The following is a 27101-nucleotide window of genomic DNA, read 5'->3' as shown; positions in this document are numbered from 1 at the left end:
AATTCATCAATGCTTTAAGCACATTGATTGGCATTTACGTTCTCTCTATTTAATCCCCAGCTTCTTTTCTATGCTCCAAGTTGTATCACTCCCTTGTTTTATTGTAACTGCATACCTTAACCTTCTCTTGTTTAATGTTTTATTATTATTATTACTACAAAGATTATTATTATTATTATTAAGATAAATGTTTCTTACCTTTTTTGTTACCTATCTACTTGTTAATTGTAAACGGACATGATGCGATATCTATTGCGAATGCCGGTATAGAAAAACTTAAAATAAATAAATAAATAGTCTGCTTACAGTCTAAGGGTCTGATTTACTAAGTCTTTCTTTTTTCCAATACTGTGTCTATGGGAAGAATGCTTAGTGAACGAGGCCCTAAGTTTTGTACCTGAGGCAGTGGAGGCTGAAGTGACTTGCCCGAGGTCACAAGGAGCGGCAGTGGGATTTGAACCCCCGCTGCTGCTATAACCACTAGGCAGCTACTTCAGTTCAGCTGTTTAAAAAAAAAAAAAATAGGGGTTGCAGAATGAAAAAGAGGCAAAATAAATTTTTGTAGATGTGGTTTTACATTATAAGCTGGTTAGTGGTCATTGGGGTGTCTTCCCTATTTCAATTTTATGATGATTTCTCCATTGTATCCAATATCGAATCAAAGATTTTTTTTTTTGGTATTTTGCCTAGAGCCAAGCAGAGGAAAACAAGTTATTTAAATAGGAAATATTTACTACTAATAATAATTCATCATTTTTAAAGCTCTACTGTACATTCAGCGCTGTACAGACACACAAGACACAGTCCCTGCGCCAAGGAGCTTACAATCTAGTCAGGACAAACATACATGATAGATAATCTTTGAGAAATGTTCAGATTTAATAGCAATTTCAAAAAGATTAGTTTTTTAAAACTGGATTGAATATGGCCATTGTGGGAGGATGCAGTGACTCATGTGGCACGGAAAGGTAGAATGCAGAAAGTCGGGGACTGGTGGTGAAGGGCACAGATAAGAGCAACCAGCCCAGTGAATGCAATTTTCAAGCAAGGGTCTAGGGAGACAGAAGAGTGAGTAATGAGGAGCTGCAGAGTTAATTATGTATAAGCGAATAAGAGAATACGTGATAGAGAAGATGGCAAACCACCTGAGTTATAAATAAATCAGAATTACTTATCATACTGGCAAACTACACTAGCTTGATCATACCGGAAAACAGTTCTTCAGGTACATTGATAAAAGATCCATGAAGAGATGTTGCTTTAAATGTATATTAATTCACAAGTTATACATTTTAATGGTCTTATCTTTCAAATACAAATTAAAAAAAAATGTTAAAACAAATGTGGCAGGAGAGAGATTTTATTTTTAAGATCCAAAAGCAGTTGTTCCATTTATGTGTTTCACTTCAGGTGGGGCACAGTAGGTTTTGTGAACTCGTTAATTAACAAATGGATGTCCTGTTTTGATTCAGGGTCTGGTATGTCAGTCTTATCCTGGCAGTGACCCCCCGCCCCCAGTATTTGTTTTGTTTATTCTCCATTGATGAGTAGAGCTAATTAGCCATGACACAAGGATCCTTCTCTCTAGCTTAGTAGAGCTTTTTCACTCTGAGCATGTGTGGGAGTTCATATGCGAGAACTACTGTTCTTTTTATTTTTTTGTCAGTGCAGCTGCTTGTAATGTACTCTCGCTTTCTTACCAAATTTTTTTCTATTGGCTTGCTGCTTCAGCAGCCCCACAACAGCAGTTTTAAGTGCTAACAAATATATATTCATATATAACAGAAGAGGAAGGTGCTGAGTAAGAGGCACAGTCCTGGGGCGTTTCCAGTCTTGCAAATGTGGCTGACGCATGTCTCTTAACAGGCACAAGGTCTGCTCTTGTTACCTCTGTCCAGATCATATAATGCATCCAACAGCCATCACTGTAGAGGGTGTCTCCTAAAACCTAGAAGACCCAGGCCTAATGCATGGCCAAGCTCTGCGAGGCACTTGAACGCATGCATCGATCTTCTTGCTCCTCAGGCTCAAGTAAAGGCTTTTCACTTTTATCTCCCCCCCCCCCCCCCCCCCCCAAACCTCAGGGTCTTCTGTGTCACCAAGGGCTTCAGGGTTGAGTAAATCTAAATGGCGTGGGCGCCGGAGCATTCTGGCTTCATACTGCGCTTCTGAGCTTCTTCATAAATGCCATTCTTCAGAGAAACTAAAATCCTCTAAGCAGGTGTCCGGAGCATAAGGCGCAGGCGCGCACTCTGTGCACAAGGTGTATGTAGCGCTGTTGGATAAATCCACATGGTCTAACCATGTGGCACAGAAAAACCATCCCTCACCCTCTACGTATGTTGCGCCAAAGGCTGCTGCGCTGTGAGTGCAGTAACGCATATAGTTGGATTCCTCTTCTGTTCACGCAGTATATGCAGCTCACCACACAATCCATGCAGTACGTGGCTTCCCAGTACAGTATGCTGTGCAGTTCTCTGTGCAGTCAACACAGTACACTGCACAGTGCACCGTGTAGTTGATGCATTTTCAGCACTCCACCACAGCATTACCTTTTTGCCCTCTTGAGGGGGTGTGATCTGGATGCTGTACAGGGAAGTACCTTCCAAATGTCAGTGTCTCCCCTTCATCTGCTGTTTCTGGATTCAAGGACAGGTTAGACACTTTGGATTCCATTTGTTTCATCATATCCGTGTTTTCCATGAAAGCACCAAAGGAACCACCCTCCTGGAACCTAAGGGGGGAGGTACCCCAGGCAGATGAACTGGCTTTAGTCTTGGAGGATGATTAAGCCTCATCGCCAACCCGACAGACACAGCAATCCATTTAACAAATTGCAGAATTGGTAGAAAGCTTCTCTTAATGAACTCTTTTTTTTTTTTTTTTTTTTTTTTTTTTTAAAGAAGGTGTTATGCAGCTGATCCTGACCAAGCTAATGACCCTCAATGGGATTCCACCTGAAGCTCGGACCTTCAGTAACCAGGACCTTTGGGGGTTCCTTCTCCAGGCATCTTTGGCGGGTGTGATTGGAGATCTGAAAGATAGTCTCATCTTGAGCCCAGAATCTTATTTTCCATCACTTTCCTCAGGTTCTTGGGTCAGTGTGGTCACCCCCACAAATCCGAGGAGAGATCCATGAGAATTTTAACCAACCCACCACCTGATCCCCCAGAACATTTCTCCCTGCCTGAAGATCTCACCTATGCCAAGTTTCTGGTGAAGATGGGCAGATTAAGGGGTCAATATCTGGCAAGATGGTGATCAGAACTGAGGTTTCCAGGATTCTCAAGAGTCTGGAAACACTGGCAGAGCCTGCAGCAATACCCAATCAAAAGATCTTGTAGGATTAATAGATGAAGATGTGGGAGAATCCCTTAACATGTCTACCAGTTACCCGGAAATGTGACCTCAAGTATAGAGTCCAGGAATCTCTGGAATTCGGGTTAGTCCAATTTGCACATGTCAGTGGTAGTCAAATTTGAACTTGAAGCAGGCTAAGAAAGCCTGCCTCTTTTTCCAACACTCTACCGGGTAAGGACCCGATTGTTGAATAACTTGGGGGAAAAAAGATCTTTCACAGCTCCATACTAAATTGATAGGCTTGCAGCCCACTAGCTTTACATGGGCCAATACATGCATGATTGCATAGAAAAACTAAAGCTTCTCATACTCTGTAACCTGGAGAGCTTGGCAGTAATGCCTGTGTTCTCTTACATTCAGTATATGAGTCTTTCAACACATCAGTTTGTTCCTGAGCTGTAGCCATTGCAGCCGGTTGTATAGCCTGGCTTTAGGCTAGCAGAGAAGATGTCCATGGGAAGCTCACCAACATCTCCTTTACTGGTGACAGCCTCTTTGGAGACAGGGTTAGAGAGACATAGGCACTTGCATTTCTCCTGCACCCCATGCTGTTCACAATGTCCAGTCTTCCTTCCAGATTTGTCCGGCACCCCTCAGCTATGCAAGGAGTGGAGTCGTTGCTGCACCAATAAGCAATAGAATTTGTTCCACTGCAGGAATGTAGCCAGGGATTCTACTCCAGTTATTTCCTTATATCCAAGAAGTGAGGAGGCCTGAGGCCAATCCTGGATTTAAGGAACCTGAACAAATGCATTCTGTGGGAGAGATTGAAGATGAATGTTCTCCACAGTTCCTAAACATAATCTGCTTTGAAGAGGCTGAAATGTCGAATATGAATCAAACAAATCTCTCAAATAGCTTGAAATATCTATTTGAAGGTAAAATTGGTGTGACAACTTTGATTATATCTGGATTTGAGTATTTTGAAATCTGTGGCTTATGTCCTTGTACTATCTCACATCAATTATTGTAGTGCGTTGTTTATGGTCTCCCATCAAAACTGACACAAACTTCAGGTAATTTAGAATACTACAGCCTGTATAGTCATTGGAAGTACAAGAAGAACTTTGGCTTCCCCATTACTGTTCTGCCAACATTGGTTGACAGTGGGGGACGCCTTAAGTATAAGGTACTGTTGATGGCATTGTCTACCACATTTAAGAGGCAAATTAAAATGGCATGAAATGGGAAGGAATTTGAGGTCGTGAATAGATATTTATTACAACTTCCAGAGGTAAAAAGGTTTCAAAAGCAACAGATGGCAAATAGATCATTCTCATTTATGGTCCCAGGTTGAGGAATAGTCTGTCACGAATCTTAGGGAAGGGAAACGAACTTTGAGTTTTTTTGAAAGAAATTTAAAAACATGGCTCATGTAATTGGCTTGATGAATGATTAGGATTAGGGAAGAGACATTGTCAGCTAATTTTGGCCTGCTGGGTGAATTGTTTTATGATATATGGTTTTAATATAGTCAGTTATTTGATATTTTAATTTTTGTTGTAAATCACTGTGAGATGTAATCTGGAAGGCGATTAAGAATTTTTTTAAATAGTACCAAATAAATAGTCCACATTTTCTCCTTCATCCAACAGGAAGACTGGATGTGCGTCCTAGATCTGAGAGATGTTTGTGTGTATCTTGATCCATCTGACTCCCTGGAAGTACCTCCGCTTTGTGGTGGGCAAGTCCCACTAAAAGAATAGTCTTTTCATTTGGACTTTTTGTGGCCCCAAGAGTCTACATGAAGTTCCTGGTGGTAGGGGCAGCATTTCTACATCACCAGGGCATTTCTATTTTCTGTACCCGGAAGACGGGCTGGTAACTGCCTCATCTCAAAAAGCAGTTTTCGATGCATGGGACAGGAAAATCCAACTTGATCCAGTGTCTGGGATTCCTCATCAATTATCCCATTCCTACTCGGTGAATCAAATTCATTGATGCATGGAGAGACTGTGGAAGGGAAGGCATTCCTACCTGCCAACAGGGTTCTTCAACTGCAGAACCTGGTCAATGACTTGTTTCAGTATTCACAAGCACTGGCCCACTCCATCCCAGTGATGCTGGGTCGCATTGTTGTAGCAGTTCATGTGGCACCCCTCACACATCTCTGCATGAGGCCTCATGGGGCCTTGCCTCCAGTGGAATCAATAACTCTTGACACCTGTCTGTAACAGTTCCCTGGATCTGCTTATGTGTGACCCCCAAACACTTAAATACTTGTTGCACTTATCTTCAGATCTCAGTACCTCTTCAGTGCAAGTCCATCTAAGTGCTATTTCCATAATATCATATAAGCATTGATAACAGACCTATTTCTTTTCATCCCTCCATTGGTGGATAGCACTGGGAGAGCCATATATCATTGAGCACCGCTGTGTTCAATCACAATTGAGGCATGCACATGGGATTGCTTTGCACTCAAAGCACATAGTCCAGAGTGGAGTGTCATCTTCATATTGATCTGTTTGAGCAAGCTCTGAACAGCTCTCAGTTCCGTCTTCTCCTGTACTCTCCACAAGATGAGAATCCTAATGCAAACAGGCTAGCAAGTTACTATGTTTTACATCAACAAGCAGTGTGGGATGGAGACCCTGTCAGTCTGGCAGTGGGCAAATGACCATGGAGCCTTGCTGCAAGCGTCTTCTCTTGAGTACCAAAAATACATTGCCTCAGTCAAATCCTCATGAATAGTCATTCAACTGGTTAGTGGCAAGCAACCTCTTTGACCTTTTAGGGATTTCCTTTGCTCAACCTGCTTGCAACAGGAAAGTTGAGCAGTTCTGCTCTGTCTGCCTGAGTAGTCTCTGCCTCACTCCAGATGCCTTCCTGATCCCCTGGGATATGGGATATCTCTACACATTCCCATTGGTGGCTCGCCTCATCCTCATTGCCCCAGTCTAGCGCAAACAACCATGGTTTTCATATCTCATCAAGTTATTGATTTGATCTCTTGTTCATCTGGGAGCAGAATATTCTTCATACAGACTTTCTCATTCTCAACATGTTGAGCGCTTGGTAATTTCCTTGGCTCTCTCCAAAGAAATAATGGTTTTAATAGTCCTCCACCAAACCAGATGATCTTGATGGCAACACTCAAAGGGTATCGCGGCCGGCACTCTGCTCCCTGACACTAGAGGATCGAGACACTGTGCAGATGCACCAGTGGGAAAACCAAAAGGGGCGCTCCCCTCTTCCGCCCCAGGTGAGGGAAGGAAGATGCCGGCACGAGACTGCCTAATCCTGCCCACCACCACTGCCAAACCAAGAAGATCCCAGTGGTAATGCTCGAAGGGGATCACGGCTGGCACTCTGCTCCCGGAGCCTGACACCGAAGTGGCGAGTCACCATGGAGAGGCACTGGTAGGAAAACCAAAAAGGGCACTCCCTCCCAGGTGAGGGAAGGAAGATGCCGGCACAAGGTGGCCTAATCCTGCCTACCACCGAACCAAGAAGATCCCGGCGGCAATGCCGGGTTGCTTGCGCGTATGCACGAAGGAGCGTGATAAAGGAGCTTGCCCCTTCGTGCTCGCCTGAAGTGCTTACTTCACCTTCCTGCTCTTCAACTAGCCTGCAGTACATTCTACCACAATCTTCCTCTTGACAGAAACCCAATCCAACAATGGAGCAAATAAACTTTATTGAATCCTTACTTGAATAAGACATTTGTGGCAAACATAACCAAAAAAGAAATACAAAACAGACCCTTCCCCTCGACTCCTGTAATCTCATCCTGCATTAATGCGTGCACTCCTATTATTGAATGTTTAGTCCCTGACAAAAACCAAATTCCACTGATAAATGATCTTAGAAGAACTAAATCCATCTATCTTCTGCATTTCTGAAACCTGGCTAAATGAAAAAGATAATGTAATTTTAAATCAAATTGATCAACCCTGTTATATCTTTCACTTCACCAGACCTAAATGTAAAGGTGGAGGCTTTACTATTTATCAGTACAGATTAATCCATCCTATGAAGTAGCAATACTAAAATTACCACAACTAAACATAGGAATGGTCTATTACTCCCCTGGAACACTTCAAAAAGACTACTCACCCCTAATCAAATTATTCATTAAAGCATTTCCATCACCAGACTCTACAATAATGGTAGGAGATTTTAACCTTAGAACACCAAGAACTACAGCATGTGAAATCCTTTTTAGATACAATGGAAGCAATGGGGATGTTCACAATTTGTAACCAAACCCACTCATAAAGCTGGACATCCTAGATCTAATTTTTGCCAACAGTAATAACTGTTTAATCAATACCTCACACGATAGATTACCTTGGTCTGATCACCAACTAATAAAAGCAGAAATAACATTCCTCAACACTAAGCAAGCAAATTAAAATAATAATCAAACCTTCACCTTCAGAAAAAAAGATAAAACCGTATGTTCTAGTAGAATCATTGAAAATTAAGTTAGTTGAATTTAATCAAACTAATGCCACCTCAGCTTTATCTCCCGGGATAAAATTGTAAATTATATTGTTGATAACCTAAGCCCAACAGACAAAAATTTCCAAAACAAACAGAATACGTCAAAACGAAGCCTTGGTACAACGAAGAGCTGAGACAAACTAAACAATTGCTGAGGAAATTGGAGAGAAAATGGCAGAAAACACCCGTCTGAAGAATCCTTAGTAAAATACAGATCCCTTCTATGAAAATACCTGGAACAAAGCAAAAAAAAAAGACTACTACGCTAAACAGATTCATGGGATAATATTTAATTCCAAATTAATCTTCGAAACCCTCAAAAGCATAATCAAGGACCCATCTTCCTCCAAATCGAATATATACAATTTCTCAGAGAATGACTGCAATGAATATCCAGCTTCTCCTTGTTAGGTAAAATAAATAGATTAAAAACTCAATTCCACACTCTCATCAACAAAAGAACATGAAGTAAAATCTGGAAGGTCCTACATGAACAAATTTGACATAGTAACCAAACTCTAAATCAAATCATTACTAAAATTTAAGCCCCCTGTCTACCCTCTAGACCCAATTCTAGGAGGTTCCCTGAAAATAGTACATAGCGTAATCACTCCAACAATTGCAACCATAATCAACCACTCGCTCTCAGAAAGGCCGCTCCCATGTGGAGCGAAACAAGTTGTGATCAAACCAATCATAAAAAAATAAAACTTGCAGAATTGATTGGGACAATTGGAGACCAATATCCAGTTTGCCTTTTATTGCAAAAATTCTAGAAAAAAGTGTTATCACAATTGGAAAATCACAGACAACAATCCAATTCGGATTTAGAAAAGATCACTCAAAAATCTTTACTCATATCTTTACTTGACACCGTGTTTCAGGGGTTTGATAATGATGAAGCCTATATCTTGGTACTAATAGATTTAACTGCAACATTCGACAGGGTCAACCACACTCTGCTGTGCCATCAGATGAAAAAATTGGAATAAACTCAATTGGAATGTACTCAAATGGTTCTCCTCCTTCCTAGCTGATAGGACGTTCCAACTCAAGCTGGGCAAACATTTATCTGACACATTCCCAGTCAATACATGTGTCCCCCAAGGCTCTGCCCTCTCGCCCACACTTTTCAACAATTATATGCTTCCACTATGTAAATATACTAGCAGAACTAAGAATCAACTTCTTCTTCCTATATGATGATGACATACAGCTCTACATTCCTATCACCAAATCAATTGAAAATACAGCATTGAAACTCAACATACATGAAGGCAATACAGCAAAAGCTGTCTCAGCTTAAACTAATACTAAACACACAAAAAAACCTGAAATCGTGTGGCAAAGGAGAAACCACTCTATAAGTAAACCGCCATCCCCAAACCTGGGTAATTTTCACATCAAACCCTCGTTCTTGCCTATGGTCAAATGCTTTGTTAAAAATCTACAAAACTTCCTGAGAACTTAGATCAACTCAACGTGGACTTCTTGACGTTCCATCTTTATGCCTTGCTCGTCTTAGCGTTATAAGGGAATCGGCCTTTTCAGTTGCTGCACCAGCTCTTTGGAATTCCTTACCCATGGAGCTTCGGTGTGGAAGAGGGAGCCTGGTTGCCTTGTCAGTAAGTTCTCCACCTGGGTAACCTTCAGCTTTGGGACTCCGCAATCTCCCCATGTGTCATGGCTAATACAGCCCGGCTTGTCAGGGCAAAAAGCATGTTTAAATAAAATGCAGTTTACAGTAAGCAAACAGCAGGATAAGTTAGCCATGCTGATTACCCTCATGGCTCCCTGAAGTCAACCATCTAGCAAAAGCTAAGCTACAAATGAACTAAGGTGGCTTACAAGGCAGTGCTCATGCATGAGCTCCCGCACATGCTCGGAGTGTAAAATCTCTACTGAGTTAGAAGGGTCTGTATAGCACTGCCTGATGATGTCATCCACGTCATGGTTAGTTCATCCTGTCTACAGGCTACAATGTAAGCAAATATGCTTGCTTTTTTTTTTTTTTTTATGTTTATCGCATTGTCAACAAAAAAAGAATAAGTAGCAGGTTTTCCTTGCAAATCAGTCTAATTATTTCTGCAGCATAAAAAGTAGACAAGGTATTTGTTTTTACTTTTAAATAGATCCTTTTAACTAAATGCAAGGAAACTTTGTGGAGAGTGCTTGAATGGAATTTGAAAAGTTAAAAATATAAGAATACCGAGAAAAGAATGAAGAAAATTTACTTTTTTTTTTTTTTTTTTCCCCTTAAGCATCACCTTGTCCATATGTGGATTTTTTTTTTTTTTTTTTTTTAGATCCTCGTCCACATTAGTTCTATGCCTGCCCATAACAGAAAACATTTAAAATGTGATATTTTTTTTTTCTTTGGGGCCAGGTAATCTTTGTTCCCTTTCTGGTGCTGATGTAAATCACTAATGGAACTATTGGCTCCCTTGCTATTATCCTTCTGATGTTATCTCAGGATGCACTTTTTGGGATACTTTTACAGTAAAATTTCCTTGTAAGATTGCCTTGCAGCATAAAATAGCATTGCACACCTATGGGAGGAGCACTTTAACATATCTGACATCTGCTGCTTTAGGTTAAAAACAAGTCACGTGTTATCTGTATTTGGTAGAAGGAGGACATCTGGTGGCTGGTGGTGGTACTGCAGGTATAGAGTACATGGATTCTTTTATTTTTTTTAATTTTATATTCTGCTTTTTGGCATTTCAAAGCAGATTACATTCAGGTACTGTAAAGTATCAGAAATGGTCCATTTACTTTAAATATGAATGTTTAATATGCAATGCAAATGTGTTGAATACAGTTGCTATAATAACTAAAAGCGTCTAAGATTGTAGTTACAGAAGTCTCTAACTGTGCAATGCATTGACTCATAGCTTACATATGATCTACTTTTTTTTTTATATTTTTTATAGGTGTTCATCTTTATTATGTGGGAGGGGAGGTCTATGCTGAGTGTCTGAGTGACAGCAGTATATTTGTCCAGAGCAGGAACTGCAACTACCACCATGGCTTTCACCCTACAACTGTGTGTAAGATTCCCAGTGGGTGCAGCCTGAAAATTTTTAACAACCAAGAGTTTGCTCAGCTTTTAGCGCAATCTGTCAACCACGGCTTTGAGGCCGTATATGAACTTACCAAAATGTGCACCATCCGAATGAGCTTTGTGAAGGTAAGTCTGACAGTGTCTGGATTAGAACATTTTTAGGTTCATTATAAGTAGCAGAAATAATTATAGAATTAGCGCCCCGCGAGTCTGCTGTTGCGGAAGGCCAGGGAACTAGCATCTCTCCCCAGAATGAACGAGCTGTTGTGAAATATACGCACAAGCTGGCTCTCCCCTTCGGAATCAATTCAATTGTCTCCTGCCATTGTACTGCTAACAGCTGTTCTTATGGCAAAAGCAGCTACTTATTTTGCTGCAAGCTGGCTAGATCCCCCCTCCTATTAATTCAGATTCCCACCAGTTTGAAAGAGACAGTCAGCACAGCTGAGGGTAGAGAATTTTAAGATGAGGGTCCAGCAACTCAAATGGACAGGGCTCTGACTAGGCGGCGTTGCATTAACACTTAGTAGCCAGCTGCGGGTTTTCACTGCTGCTGTTGCAGGACACCTGGGGCAGAGGTGTACGTGCACTACTTCTGCTGTATTGTTTTGCTACTGTTACGTTGTTACATGTGTTTTAAAACTATTTTCCTCTCTATACTGTGTGTCTCCATGTTTGTTTTCTAGCAGGAGACTGTAGCACCAGCATTTTACCACAAGATGTCAGCATGACAGGTGATTAGCCACTGCTGTGGCTAGGCCTGGGCAGGAAATGAGCTACTGACTCTACCTGTCAAAAGAATTTTCCATGGCCTCTACTATTTTATATACATAAACCTGTCTGTGTATTATATATTTTCTTTGAGTGTGTTTCGCCCTTCAGCGGTCTCTGCTCCCATTAGTGCCTCTAGCTGGCATACCCAGGTGACTTAAGGGACCTTAAGTTGGAGGGGTTCCAACTCTGAATGTTTGTTTTATTTATGGTTTTTTATATACCGGGAGTTCCTGTATACAATACATATCACTCCGGTTCACAATTTAACAGTAATAACTACTGCCGGGTGGCAGTTTACATGGAACAATCTTGGAACAAATCAGAACACTTGATCTAAATGAATAAGAAAAACAAACTAAGCTCAACTTTAACTTTAAACATATAAATAAGGCAATTGATGATCTTGAATAAATAAGGCAGAGAACAATACATTAAAACCAAAGGACAGGGGTTGTTATATCTTCTAGTTCTTAGCTCTCTGGGAATGCTTGCAGGAAGAGCCAAGTCTTGAGTTTCGCCTTAAAAGTAGTATGTTTCCTCATCACTGCTGCTTAGTTGGCAGGGATGTCCATAGTAGTGGCAGTCATCATCATCCTTTCCTGACTGCACCATCCCTGTTGGATTCCCCTGCAACATAGCACAGGCACTGTGATATAGTTGATGCCCTGGTGTTTTGTATATTATATATTCCATGGTTTACCAACTTTTGTTGCATATTTTTTATGCAAGCTGGGGTTTTTTCCCTGATGTGCTGTTCTTATGTATTCATTTTATTTACTTTTGTAATAAACCCATAAATTAATGTATGTTATAATGTAGTGAGTCCCATGTTCATGTTTCTGAGCATAGCTTCAGCATACGTAAACTTATGTACTTGGAGAGAAGGCTATAATTTTCCCCAGGAAACGAAGAATTGTTGCAATGCTAGCTCCAGACAAAAGTAACATTTCAGTTAGTCTGTAACTTCTATTGTAGGTCTTTACTTAACTAGTTTTTATATACGTAGTAAATGTTGTATTTGTGTTTAGTTTAATAATATTGTTTTAAGCACAATTGAAAAATTTTCAATTTAGAATGGGCTTTTTCAATATTTAGGAGCCTGTTTACTAAAATGTATGACTGCTTTAATATGTGCTAAATGTTTGTTTAGGAGCTTTATTTAAAATATTTCTATTCCGCCTTACTAAAAAAAAAAAAAAAAAAAGTGTTCAAAATGAATTGCAACAAGTAAAACCTCATGATTAAATAGACAGAGCAGGGCAGTAAATCAGTACAAAAAAAAACCAGAGAGCATTATTAAATAGATACAAAGTGTCAAAAGAAGCTTTCATGTAAAAACGGAAAGCTTTAGAAAATAAGCCTTCAGTTTCTTTCTAAACAGTGTATCCAAGTCCTGGCAGTAGTGCGTTCCATAGTAGAGGGCCAACAGAAGCAAAAGCCTGATTTTTAGGTGTCTTGCAAGAGATAATTCTTAAAAGGAGGAGCAGGAAGCAGCTGCTTCTCAGTGGAATGTAGCATCTGAGCAGGACGACAAATCGGTAGGAGCTCTTCCAAATAACCAGGTGATTCTTCATTTAAGGCTTTATAAATCAAAGTTAGAAACTTTAAATTTGTCCCAGCTTGATATTGGAAGCCGGGGTAGGTCCATCAGTTTTAGGAGTGATGCCTTCTCTGACGGCAGCTGTTAATGAACTGTGCTTCAGAACCTTTTATACCATTTGCAAGACTTTCAACATTTTGGGTTTTTGAGGCGACACACACAAATAGAATTTCAGTAATCTAGTGAGGGTAGAACCGATGGATGCACAATTCTCCAGTTATGACCTTCCATCGGGATTTTTGCCCTCTGAACAGTTGAATAGAAACACACATTTTAAAAATGCTGAATTGGTTTAAAGGAGCAGTGCCTTGTATTTGCTTCAAAAATTGATTTTGTAGGTGAGCAGGGACTGGGGACAAACAACGTGAAACATTTTCCACAGTCTGTCAATTTTTATTTATTTTTTTTAAAGACAGACAAAAATTAGACCTCAAATGGAGCAATAAAATGCTAGTAACAGGACATGGTATTTCTTCCCTCTCCACTTCTCAGTAATGTGTCAGATAAAGCTACATTGCCGTAGCATCTCCTCTCTCAAGGCCCCCTCCTAAATAGCATGTTAGAAGCTAAGCCAGTGAGCAGGAAGCTTTGAAGCCACTTGATGACTTTCCCTCTGGTAAACCATTTAGGAGGAACAGAGAGGAGGGCCAGCATGTTTTCAGGGACCAGTTTATTAACAAAAATTCTGGTTTTAGATTTATTAATCAGTTTTTCAAAATGCACCCTAGACTAAATTGTTTTAATTTCCTGTCATTTCTTTTCATATTTGTAGCAGACTTAATTCACTTGTAATGCTTAGTTCCCTGTACGTACCAGGATCAGTCCAGACGGTGGGTTATGTCCCCCGTCCAGCAGATGGAGTCAGAACAGAGCTCGAGGGCTCCGCCTCCTATACCAGCTCACCCTCTGCTGGAGCTCAGTATCTTACCGGAGGCGGTAATCTCTACGATGCTCCGGGCCCGCAAACCTTCTACCTCTGTTGCTTATGTGCGAGTGTGGAAGGTCTTCGAGACCTGGTGTGTACCGATCATGGGGCCTGACCCACGGAGGCGTCGGTACCTCTGATCCTTCATTTTTTGCAGGACAGGCTAGATAAGGGTCTTGCATACAATTCCCTACGTGTGCAGGTAGCGGCCCTGAATGTTCTGGTACAGACACCGGTCGCCCTTCCTCTCCAGGCGGATATCGCTCGTTTCCTGAAGGGGGCCAAACATCTACGGCCGCCGGTCAGGGACCCTTGCCCGTCGTGGAGTCTTAACCTGGTTCTCAGGGCCCTAGCGGGCGCTCCTTTCGAACCTCTGCAGGAGTCTTCTCTTAAAGACCTCACTATGAAGACGGTCTTTCTCGTGGCAATATGCTCTGCCCGTCGAATCTCGGAGCTACAGGCTCTTTCCTGCAGGGAACCCTACCTTCGCATTTCGGAGGCGGGGATCTCGCTGCGTACAGTACCTTCCTTCCTCCCGAAGGTGGTCTCTTCGTTTCACGTGAATCAGACGGTGGAACTCCCGGCGTTCTCCCCAGAGGAGTCGAGGTCTCTTCGTAACTTGGACGTCAAACGAGTCTTACTCCACTACCTGGAGATTACCAATGCCTTTCGGGTTTCCGATCATTTGTTTGTGCTCTGGTCGGGACCTAAGAAGGGCTCCTCGGCTTCAAAGACGACCATCGCCCGCTGGATCAAGGATGCCATCTCGTCGTCTTATATCTGGGCCGGTCGGGATCCGCCCAGGGGCGTTCGAGCTCATTCTACACGCTCTCAAGCAGCTTCTTGGGCAGAGTCTCGTTCCGTCTCCCCACAGGAAATTTGCCGGGCGGCGACGTGGAAGTCGCTGCATACTTTCGCTAAGCATTATCGCCTACACCTGGCGCCTTCGGCTCCTGGACACTTTGGCGATCAGGTTCTCCGAGCAGGGCTCTCAAGGGCCCACCCATAGTAGGGAAGCTTTGGTACATCCCACCGTCTGGACTGATCCTGGTACGTACAGGGAAAAGAAAATTATTCCTTACCTGCTAATTTTCGTTCCTGTAGTACCATGGATCAGTCCAGACGCCCACCACGCTGGGATCTTGCGACCTGCTCGGATTCATTGTTCTCTCCTGTCTCTACTTTCTTCTCTCAGAGTTGTACAGCTCCTCACAAGTTGACGTTGGTGACCTCTTTTTGTTAGGTCATGCCTGTTTTACTGTTATTGATGTTTGATTTTCATCAGGGTTTTGATCCAAATTGTTTTGTTGTTGCTCTTTTGGGCTTTGTTATTCACGATACTGAGCTCCAGCAGAGGGTGAGCTGGTATAGGAGGCGGAGCCCTCGAGCTCTGTTCTGACTCCATCTGCTGGACGGGGGACATAACCCACCGTCTGGACTGATCCATGGTACTACAGGAACGAAAATTAGCAGGTAAGGAATAATTTTCTTTTATGTTCACAAAGATGTCAAGTCACAAGTCAAAGTGAATTGCAGCCTATTATTTAAAACAGATTTAATCATCATTGTAAGGATTTTTTCTGAATAACATAGTAATCTATAGCTGAATAGTTTCTTATTGGTTTGGTGCTTATATATAGACTTTCTCCATCAACAAGCAGGTCCAAATTAGCCATGACACATGGGAATAAGTCCGGCTGCAAGAAGGCCTCTTCTAGTGGCTTCAGGGTCTGTGTATGACTGCAAGATGTTCATATTGAATGGGGTCTACACCTCTTGGTTCCAAGAAAGGATCTGCAGGGATTCCCTTAGACCCCTTATATGACATGCCAGAGCATTCATCTCCATCAGAAGACCTATCGCACCGTAAATTCCTAGACAAGTTGGCCAAGGCAATAGAAGTCGACATCCGTAGGGAAAAGATCCCTACACTGAGGACTTTGAGCTTCTTCAGTTTTTGGAATCACTTTCCAAACCTGTAGCAATCCTGATTCATTTAATCCTGAGGGATTTTCAAATGAAAATGTGGGAGCATCTGGCCTCCTGCCCTCCTACCACCAGGGATGGTAAGTCTATCTCCATACATCCTCTGCTTTCAAAGTTCATGAAAAGCTTGTGCCATACAAGACCATCAGTTGACAAGCCACCGGTGCCATGGGATCTTAATGTCATCTTGGCGCACCTGATGAAGCCACCCTATACAGTTAGTCAGCTTCCTTAGTTTCTTACCTGGATAGTGGTGGTTCTAGTTGCCATCACATCAGCTAGATCAGTCAGTGAGCTTCAAGCATTAGTATATCTAGTCTACTGCATTTTGGGGTTTCTCAACTTTTCATTTCTTACAATCCTAAAGACTGGGAACAGCTGATATCAAATTATCTAAAGACTGTCTTGCCTATTGCTATGCTCTGGCTGGCCTCCACATCCTAGACTCCATCAAGGCTAATCAAGTAAGATTTATAGCTATTCAGTGAATTTACCTAAGCTGTGTTCATTGAAAACATCTGCAAAACTTCAACTTGGTCATCAGTTCACACCTTGTCCCATTACTGTCTAGACGATCTCACTAGAAACAATAGTAGCTTTGGGAAATTTTGCACAGACTGTTCACTTAGTGGTCCACTCTCCACCAGTGTATGTGGGGGGGGGGGATTTGTCTCTCTTGCTTTTTTTCAGTAAGTGCTTTGCCATGCGACCCTCAGCTTGGGATTCCCCACATTACATAGATAATTTGCTTTTTGTTGACAAGCAGGGCTAGATTGCTTACTATAAATGGGGTTCTCTGTAGATAGCAGCATAACATAGCCATGGTTAATTCCCACCCACCTCCCTGGCAGGGCTAAAGCTAAGCTCTACAATCAGCTGAAGGGCTCGTTATGCAGTGCATGTGTGGGATGCTCGCTTATGCTCAGTGGTAAAACTGTACTTGAGCAAGAGAGAGATCCATTTGGCACCATCAGATGCCATCTCTCCCATGTGTCATGGCTAATTCATCCTGTTTATGGTAAGCAAGCTAGCTTTTCTTAAGTACTGATGAGTTTGTGACTGGAATTTATTGCATGTTACAATTTACATGACAAATACAATACATTTATTTTCTTGTTCACATATCTCTGTTCATTTTGAAGGGATGGGGAGCAGAATATCACCGGCAAGATGTGACAAGCACACCATGTTGGATAGAAATTCACCTTCACGGGCCCCTTCAGTGGCTGGATAAAGTACTTACACAAATGGGCTCACCTCTTAATCCAATCTCATCTGTTTCATAGTATTGACTTTATTACCCTCAGCATTTTTTGTGAACTGCTTTAATTCTGGAAAATATTTTTGTGGCTACTGTGAGCTACTTGGAGAACAGCTGCATTGATATTCTAGGTTTTTTCTACTTTTTACCAGCATAGATGACATTTTCGTTGAATTTTTTAATTCTGATTTTTTTTTTCTTTGCAATTTGAGTTGATCCTGACATGACAATATTTCAGACCTGAGTGAAACAATTTTTAAAAATATTGCAAAATATTTTTTTAAAAATCATTTAGATTGACATTTGTCTTAACTGGAAACATCTGCTACAGTATTTTGGTCAGAAATTATATTTTTGACATTATTAATTAGAAAATATAGATTACGTATTCAGAAGCCACGAAGTTGGCATTGTACATTTTTATTTGAAGAAAGATCACATGGGACTTGCAAGCAGTCTTTAGAACTCAGCTGTACATGAATCGGAAGATGGCATACACAACTTTTTTTTTTTTTGTTTTTTGTTTGTTTGTTTGTTTTTGTTTTAGGAGAAAAATACCGATTTGGCATGAGCGACCATGTTCCTTTTTTCGTAAAACAATGGACTTAAAGTTTGTAAAGTTTTAAAGGCTTTCTTTAGTTATGGCTTAGTATAAAAGACTGAAAAATGCTGATAATCAAGATATTGTCACACACGAACAGTATTTTATGTTCTATTTCATCCTTGCAGTTACATTAAAAGGTAGCAATGAAGGTCAATCAGTTTATTTATAAAACTGCATTTCTTACATTCAAGATGTACAAAGGTTAGCAAACAAGTTGTAGATGTTACCTTTTCATTGGACTAAGGCCTGAATTTTTTTTTTTTTTTCTCATTCTGTGTCTTTGGGGGGGGGGGAAAGTTTAGTAAGCCAGGAGCATTAATGCATCTGTATTAGCTTTTGAACAATAGACTTTTCATCAGGGCAAAGCAAAATGGGCTTAGAATGAAGTTGCCCAAATTCAAGTGGTCTAACACCACAACCATATTACTTTATTCATGTTGGGTCAGGTTAAACACTTTATACTTTTCTAGCCCAGTAATTCTAGTTGGATCTTGAAATCTAGATCACATGAATGCAAGTGTCCAGACTTAGTTTTTAACCCTTCATATTTTGATGTAAATATAGCAGTTTTATAGCTCTTTTACAGGCAGCCTTTGTGTTTTCATTTTTGTTTGCTTTGAGTTTTAAGTTTTTATTGATAACACACCTCCGATCCCAGAGCAATCCAATTTATCTGTTAGGGCATATGATTCTAAAACAATATACTTGGTCATTTCAACTCCCAACAGTATTTTGATTTGTAAAGCGTTTTGGTTGACTTTTTGCTACAGAACAAGTGCTATAGTCAGGCCTGGATTTATCAATAAGCACACTAGGCCTATGCCTGGGGTGGTGGAGCAGGCTGACTGAAGATTTGCTGCGTTCCAGCTGTGCTGAACCTTACTCAGCAGAGAACAGCCCTCTGCTTTCTGGTCCAGTCTTTCCTTTCCCAGGCAGAGTGCAGGGAAAGGGGGTGAGCCTGGAGCAAGACAGCAAGAAGAGGATTATTTTGGGGAGGTTATTGGGGATTGTGAAGAATGAGAGGGGATCAGCTGGAGAGTGTGTGTGTGAGAGAGAGAGGGGGGGAGGAATAAAGGAGGGGGAGGCAGTGTGTGAAAGATATGGGTCGGGATTGCTTGTGTGCTTGTCTCGCTGCCAAAAGTTAGAGAGAAGATGCAAGGGAGAGCAGAACCAGAGCACAGTAGGAGGGGATACCTGCCAGTGCCCCACTGCAATTCTCATCCTATCTCCTTTCATGTTGGATTAGGTCTCTCAAATCCAGGAACCTTCGGTCCTTCATACCTCTTGCTTCTATCCAGACCCTGACTACTTCCTCCTTTTCTCCCTTCCCCCCCCCCCCCCCCCCCCACACATACCTAATCTTCCCCCATCTTCAATCCTCTCCTGCTTTCCTCATTTCCATCATCTCACCCCTTTCCAGGTCCTCCATGAGATCTCCCTGATACTTGAAATACTTTTCCTCACACAATAAAGGGAAAATTGTACAGACACAAAGTTTATAACTTAATATAAAAGACAGAAATGCTTGTCAATATACTTCTGAATTTTCACTACTCCTTGTCTGATTGTACTGGATTTGATGGGGTGGGGTTGTAGCATCACCATCAGTGTCTAAGGGTAGCAGAATCCTAAATCCGTCACTGGCTATAGTGAAACTGTTCCCATCCTGCATCATTAGGGCCTAATGCATAAGATAAACAAGTTCTCAGTCCTACCTTCATTTCACAGTATACTTTTGAGTTTGATCAATCTTTGAACACTAAACCAAATTTTACAATGCCCAGCTGTATCATGACATCTTTGTGTGTTTGGGGGGGGGGGCAAGGCAGTTATTTATGTTGGTTGGGATGGGGATAGTTCTCCCTCTCACATACTACATGATACTCTCATCCCCTTGATTCTGTCACACCTATCTTGCCTGTGCCATCTTCTTGCATAAGAAATTGCCATGCTGGGTCAGACCAAGGGTCTATCAAGCCCAGCATCCTGTTTCCATCAGTGGCCAAACCAGGCCACAAGAACCTAGCAATTATCCAAACATTAAGAAGATCCCATGCTACTGATGCAATTAATAGCAGTGGCTATTCCCTAAGTAAAATTGATTAATAGCAGTTAATGGACTTCTCCTCCAAGAACTTATCCAAACCTTTTTTGAACCCAGCTATACTAACTGCACTGACCACATCTTCTGGCAACAAATTCCAGAGCTTTATTGTGCATTGCGTGAGAGAATTTTTTCCGATTAGTCTTAAATGTGCTACTTGCTAACTTCATGGAATGCCCCCTAGTCCTTCTATTATTCAAAAGTATAAATAACAGAGTCGCATCTACTCATTAAAGACCTCTATCATATCCCCCCTCAGCCGTCCCTTGCTTCTGTGATCCTCTTTCAGCTCTACTCCTGCAATTCTCTCCTTCCAGCAAGTGGGAGGAGAGCAGCACTTTCTGTCCCTGTCTTTTTCTGAAGCGTGCTTAGATTTGATGTTTAAATGTATGGAACCAGCAGGCCCCCACAAGATTACATAGCCCCATGCATTCAGTCTTCTGCGTGAAGTTTGTCAGAGGTGGCGGCATGAAAGGCTCTCCTCCTGCTGCTGGCCTGATGTTGGGGATCGAGAGGGGAAAGATGTCAGTGGGGCTTCTGCCACTCGCTACTGAACTGAAAAATACTATGGCACATCAGGGACCCTGATATAAAAACACTGCTGTAAGCTGTAAAGCAAAACCAAAAAATTAAAGCAATATTTGTTTAAAATGCATTTAACGTGTTTTAAGCAAATTCCAGTGATAGTGTTGCACAAGGAGAACCCATGACATGTCATTAAAAAAATATATATTGTTTTAAAATGGTGGAATTGTGGAGGTTTCATAAGTTGTTGAAATTCTCTCTACCTCCTTTGTATCATTCATTATGAAAGAAACCTGAATTGCTAGTACATGTAGTTGAGAGAGAAGAAATCCTTTTAAAAAGACCACCCTTGTTTACTTGTAATTAGTATTTCTGCATTTACTAATGCATTAAAGAACAAATATATTGCAACAAACTGACTTGGGTGTAGATTGCTTTCAGGGAAAAAGGTACATAAATCTTGCAGATTGGGTCTCTTGCATAATTATGGATAAGGCTTCTGATTTCTGGTTATAACCAAAAAATTGCGATAAAACTCTCCCAAAACAAAAACCTGATTTTGGGGGTATAACAGAAAGCCCCAAGAAACTGTCTACCTATGTGGGCAAAATATCATCAAGCTGCTGCCTCCTGCGGTCCCTCCTGACCCACACACGCCGGCGTGTCCTGCAACAGATGATCCTCTGCTTCCACCAGCTTTGCCCTCTTTCTGTGGTTCAAACAGATCAGCTGAGATGTGGTGGCAGGACAGGGCAGAGAGTCATGATGGCCGGCAGAGAGAGGAGTGTCATGGGTAACTGGCCGAGTCCCAGCACTGGTGAGTTGCTGTAGCTGCCATGGGGAGAAGAAATGTGGCTGGAGGGAAGAATCCGGGAAGGGGGAAGCTGCTACAGGCCAGGGCCTGGTTGGTGGAGTAAATAAACCAAAAAAATGCAAATAGAAATGTTCGTGCCTTGAAAACACTATTTTTTATTTATTTATTTTTTTTAAGTATCCTCCAAAAACACCTGATTGACTGACTGAAAAGCTAATTTATAAATGCCTAGAATCAGAAGCCCTAATTCTAAAATAGCACATCTTTTGTTCAAGGATTTTATTTCCTGCCATTTCAGGAAGGGAAAAATGTGCAAGCAGAATTTTGTGCAATAATTGAGATCTTCATCTGGTTCATAATTTTTGCTTTTTCAAATATTTTATATGGCCTTTTGCCCAATATTTTGTTCGTATTCTGTTTCTATGGCAGGAATATTTAAATATTTGGGCAAAAAAGTTACTACAGACTTTTTTTTTTTTTTTTTTTTTGCATGAAATGTAACTCTGGCCCTTTTCAATTGTCTGTTTACATTAAAACTACAAGGAAAAGGGCATAGATATTTTGAAATTTTTCTTTCGGTAACCATTTTATTCCATCTATAATATAAAATAAGTCCCTTTTATGTTGATTAAAAAACTCATTTTTTGGAAAATATTTCATTTGGTGCATACATATCTATGTATGTTTCACTTCATCTCAATGCCAGTAAGCATCTGTGTTAACTTGGATTAGTTGCATAATTTTTAATGTCAAGTTCTCTGATCAGTTAATGTTTAATGCACCTGTTCAGACAATTTGTTAATTTGGAGAACAGTGAGCAAGAATAATTCCTGATACAGAGAAAAAAAAAATCTAATGTTCAAATTAGCTAGCCCACCAAACGAATTACAATTGGCATAATCTATCTTGTTGAAATGTGCAGGATAAATATTTGCTGGTGTGGAAAGTTTGTATATTTGCTTTTGTAAAGAAAATTCCCTACCCCACTGTGAAAACCAACTCTGAAGATCAAATCATTGACTCACAATATAGTTCATTCTGCTGCTCCTGTATTTGTACTGCCTTTTTCTATTACTGTTTCAGTTTGCTCTGTAAAAAAAAAAAAAAAAAAAACAAACCATGGTCTTAAGCAACACATTTTGATATATGCTATGTCTGCTTTTTAGGGAGGTTTTGTTTTTTTTTCAAAATTACTAGGTTCCGTTTTACTATACTTTCAAAGCAGTTAGTGTGTTATGGGTATTTCTGTATATTACCATCATTTCAATAAATCCAGAAAACTGTTCTTGTAAAAAAAATATATATTTTGCTCAGATATGACATTAAAAGTTACTCATTCAGCACTGATTAAAATGTGTATTTTTTTATTCTTTTAAAAACGAGACTTGTTTTTCAATGGTACTGATGGTAATTTTTGCTTTGCTCTGTTCCATTTTTTATCTGCTCTGTGCAGTAATTTTGAGTTTTTCTTCTCTAGCTTCCCTTCTTAGGAAGGTATGTCTTCCTAAAATTATTCTATTATAATAATAATAAATATAAATAATAGAATTATTTAATTATATATTATAATTATAAAAATAATAAAAAATAGAATAAAATTATTCTATTATAACATATTGTGTTCCTCATATTTGTATATTCTATTGTTATAACACATCATTAATCTGTTCCTCTTACTATTGTGATTCCATATATTTATACCATCACTTAACTTCCTCTCTCCATACTCTCTTCCAACCTTCAAGTTCCAGTAATCCCGTTCATTGTAACTTACCTCTTCCCTTAACTCTCAGTAGCTCTCTAGCTAAGATCACTGTTAATGCTAATTCCCCGTGTTTGATGTAAACCGACGTGATATGGCATGTCATGAATATTAGCATAGAAAAGAATTAAATGAATGCCTTTTTCATCTCTATTGGCAGGCCCTTCATGCAGCAGCTTCTAACAGGTCTCCTTTTTTTTTTGTCTCCTTTTGATTTTGCATTGTTTTTTCTATGTCAGAAAAGAATACTTACAGCTTAAAGAAGTACCCAGACTGCAGTCAGAAGATTTCTATCACCAGCCATCACAAGACCTGCTATAAAAGTCTGAGTGAGAATCATGACACATCTCACAGAGAATTTCAGTTCTACCAGGTGAGACTATAGCTTTGCCTGCAAGAAGTTAAAACTACATCTAACTCTCCTGAGCCAGCATGGATCAAGGAACTCAGACTGCTGGAGGTTTGGAGTTGCAGAAGAAAACATTCTTTGCCACCAAAGCCTATGAACAGGCCCAGAGATTCAGGTCAGAGCTGAGGAAAAACAGCATCAAAGAAAATTCATCAGCATAATATCCTTTGATACACAGCTCCAAGAGCAGGGGGATACTGGAGTGCCCTCTCCTATCCCAAATTGATTGTATGTGGAGGGAAGCTCCACATCCCACCTTATAAGCCCATTGCAACAATCTTGGAGTTCTGACTTTGAGTTTTCAGGATATCAAGAGACACTAAAGCTTCATCAAATCTTTGGCTCAGTAATATTCAAGGAGGAACTGCAGACGTGATTGCTTAGCGCCAGAAGTGTATTGCACAGCAGGTGTTGACTGATTCATCTCCAGTTGGCATGTCAAATGATCGACCTTCTGCTTGCCTCTCCTGTACTGCCGAGTGCTCTAAGCTTTTAATCCCACCTTTGAGCATCAAGACTTGATGGTGCCAAACCAAAGTTAAATGACTTCCTGAAGGGAAGCCTCTCGGGAGGTTTACCCCCTGACCCAAGAGTTGTCCATCAGCTGTTCATTCTAGGATCAGTGCATCCTCAGAAATCCCCTCCTGTCATAGTATGGTTCTTAGCATTCTTGAGAATCCTCTTATGAGTTAGAGAAGACTTGCTTTAAAGTGATGCTCACATGAACTACCCTCAGATCCCTTTTTTCTACAGGAAAGAATTAGGTCTCCAACTGAAGACCCCCTCCTTTTCAGATTTTATTCAGAGTATTTAGTGTTAGGTCATTATTTAGCCACCTCAAGTACCTAAATGAACCAAGAGTCAGTGGCAGTGCCATATATCGAGAAATGCACACAAGAATGAGGAAGGCCTCATGCTTTGCCCTTCTGATTGGTAAGAAGGCAGACAAATATTGTGTCCAAGTGAATGAAGTATTAGTCTGGTTCCACTTGTCACACTGGCCAGTGGTAGTTAAATCCACTCTGAAATATGCCAGGAAGTATAAGAAGCATGGCTCAATGAACCTGAGGTGTATGTGTCAGACTTTGGATTACTTTGGAATGGGGCATTATGTTATGCTTGACATCTACATTGTCCAGCTGTTGTACATAATTCTGTAAAAGGCTCAGGGATTGACCAATTTTCTCAGGAGCATCAAAGTGAATTCTCTTCACCACTGGATTGAGTTCAAATAGCATCTTATCCATTCAGCATATGATGCTTTTGAGGTGTCATGGAGAGCCTCTTCAATGATAGTAGTATATGGAGGCTGTAGGATTTCTAGCCTTTGAAGATATACAAGTAAAGTTTAGGGACATGGCTTGTATTAGAGTGAGTTTCTTCTGAGAGTCAGAGGTTGTCAAAGACCACCATATAATGCTACTGACTTTATTCAATACCGCCTCTAAGCCAGTCTTCTGATCAAGGAGGTACTTGAGTCAAGAACTGAGGAAGCAATTTTTTTTCCCGCTTACAAAGGCACTTCCAGGGTTGGACTCACCCTAGGCATCAACAGTCCATCATTGCAAAGATGGAAGCTCTAAGCCCCACTCAAAGACCAAATCTTGGCTTTGACTGCATCCAGAATTCATAGCATTCCTGTTCAGAGGCAGTCCCTGTTGGAGGCTGAGGTTTTACATCAGCCATTAACCCATAGCACCCTTTGATAGTTAGACTTGTTACAGAAGGCAACAGATCACATATATTGAAATTTCTCCATATCACCCACTGAGAGCATTAACTATTAGTTACACACAAGATATAAATAATTGTAGATATCTCCACCCTTTTGTAGGCCAAGGCAGTCAAACCTGTCCCATCACAGGAGAGATGGCAGAATGTCTTCCAGGTACTTCTGATTCCAAAGAAAACAGGGTGATGATATCCCATCCTAGCCTGAACAATTAGCTTATAAAAGACAATGGAGACTGGCTATATTCTCTGGATCTGAAGGAAGCATGCAGCCATTTTAAAGTAGATGCACACACTTATTTCATCTTTTCATTATTGCTGCAAAAAGTTGTGGATAGGAGTGCAAACACACCAGATAATTAATAAGAAAAGTGTGCTGCAAGAAATCTTGAACATGGTCTGTGAATCAACAAGCCAATGAACCAAATAACAGGATACTGTCTACTTTTAAGATGTGCACATAGCGATCTTTATTTGAACTCAGTCCCCCAACACGGAACTGTGTTCCACATAGGCTGCATCAAGAGGGGTGGCTTACTTCAAGGAACCCTTAAACTTTTTGCATAATCAAAGTCTATTATGTCAGAAGAAATTAATGTAATGCCATGTACTCCAGAATATTCCAGAAAGGTGAAGGCTTTAAACAGCAGGTTTGAAGAAGATGAAATGTTTAAATCCATATAAAGAAAATTGTGTAGTTTGGGAAGCTTATAAACACTTAAAAGTGTGATATACAACGTAAGCTGTCTCTCCCAATGCAGCCTATGTGAAACTCTGTCCCATGTCGGGGGACAGAGTTCAAATAATTTTGCTATATACACTTTAAAGGAAGATTTTATCCTGTTTGGTTCATTAGCTTATTGCTGAGTCATGGACCATCTACAAAATCTTTTGATTGCCATTCATTATATTTAATTTTGCCAAATTCTACCATTTGTGCCATGCAATTTGTACAAAATGCAGTTGCCTGCATTATTACTGGGCTGCCTCTTCGGGATCATATTTCCCCTGCATTGGCCAAGCTTCATTGGCTTCCCGTAATTCAGCGCATTAAATTCAAGATCTTAATGCTAGTATTCAAAGGAATCCATGGCATAACTCCTCCATCCTTCAATGCGACTTTGAAATTATACCTGCCGATGCAGAGCCTGTGGTCTGAATCCCAAACTTTGCTGTGTGTCACTTCCTTCAAAGCAATTAGACTGGACAAATTTAGAGAGCATTTATTTTATGCATAGGGACCTATTATTTGGAATGCTCTCCCTAATATGATGGACAGAACTCATACTGTTAAAATTCAGAAAATTAGTAAAATCTTATTTTTTATGAATAAGTCTTTTCTAATCCGATTTGATGATTGGAGAGAGATGGTTGTTCCTAATTACTGATTAGATTTTGGTTTTATAACCCTACAGATTATTTTTAAGATTGTTGTACTTATAGCTTTTATGAAATGTCTAGTTTTAGTTATCTCAATTTTTTTTTACCATGGTTATGTTCTATTAATATACCTATTTTTTGGCAATATTGAGCGCTAAGCTGAGAGTGACAGTTTTTAAAGAACAGGGACTGTAAACACCAAAATGATGGAAATTTAATGATTAAGGGAGTTTCTCTGTTCACTTATTTCAGACAGATTGAACTTGGATTATAGCATAACAGCATCTGGGAACTGGGAAGATGACTTTCTGATCTAAATATGTTTTGTTTTGGATTTTATGCCGTTTTTGAAT

The 27101-nt window shown here is 40.5% G+C and overlaps 1 protein-coding gene across 4 annotated transcripts in view; it reads left to right on the top strand.

Annotated features, from left to right (window-relative positions):
• SMAD5 (SMAD family member 5) overlaps positions 1-27101 on the top strand; it is a 129657-nt gene that overhangs the window by 35004 nt on the left and 67552 nt on the right. For 2 of the 4 annotated variants that reach the window (XR_003853459.1, XM_029583926.1), the window contains exon 6: positions 10743-10999. Coding sequence is in view for 3 of the 4 variants with exons in the window: in XM_029583926.1 (XP_029439786.1) it covers positions 10743-10999 (257 nt within the window). In the remaining variant the exon portion in view is untranslated. Of the gene's footprint in view, positions 1-10742; positions 11000-17300; positions 18605-23467; positions 25057-27101 lie in introns of those variants that run through there. The other 2 variants (XM_029583925.1, XM_029583924.1) reach the window with 2 other exon arrangements.

The sequence above is a fragment of the Rhinatrema bivittatum genome, chromosome 18 (assembly GCF_901001135.1).
Source record: "Rhinatrema bivittatum chromosome 18, aRhiBiv1.1, whole genome shotgun sequence".
NCBI lineage: Eukaryota > Metazoa > Chordata > Amphibia > Gymnophiona > Rhinatrematidae > Rhinatrema > Rhinatrema bivittatum.
This window is presented reverse-complemented; position numbering and strand designations above follow the sequence as displayed.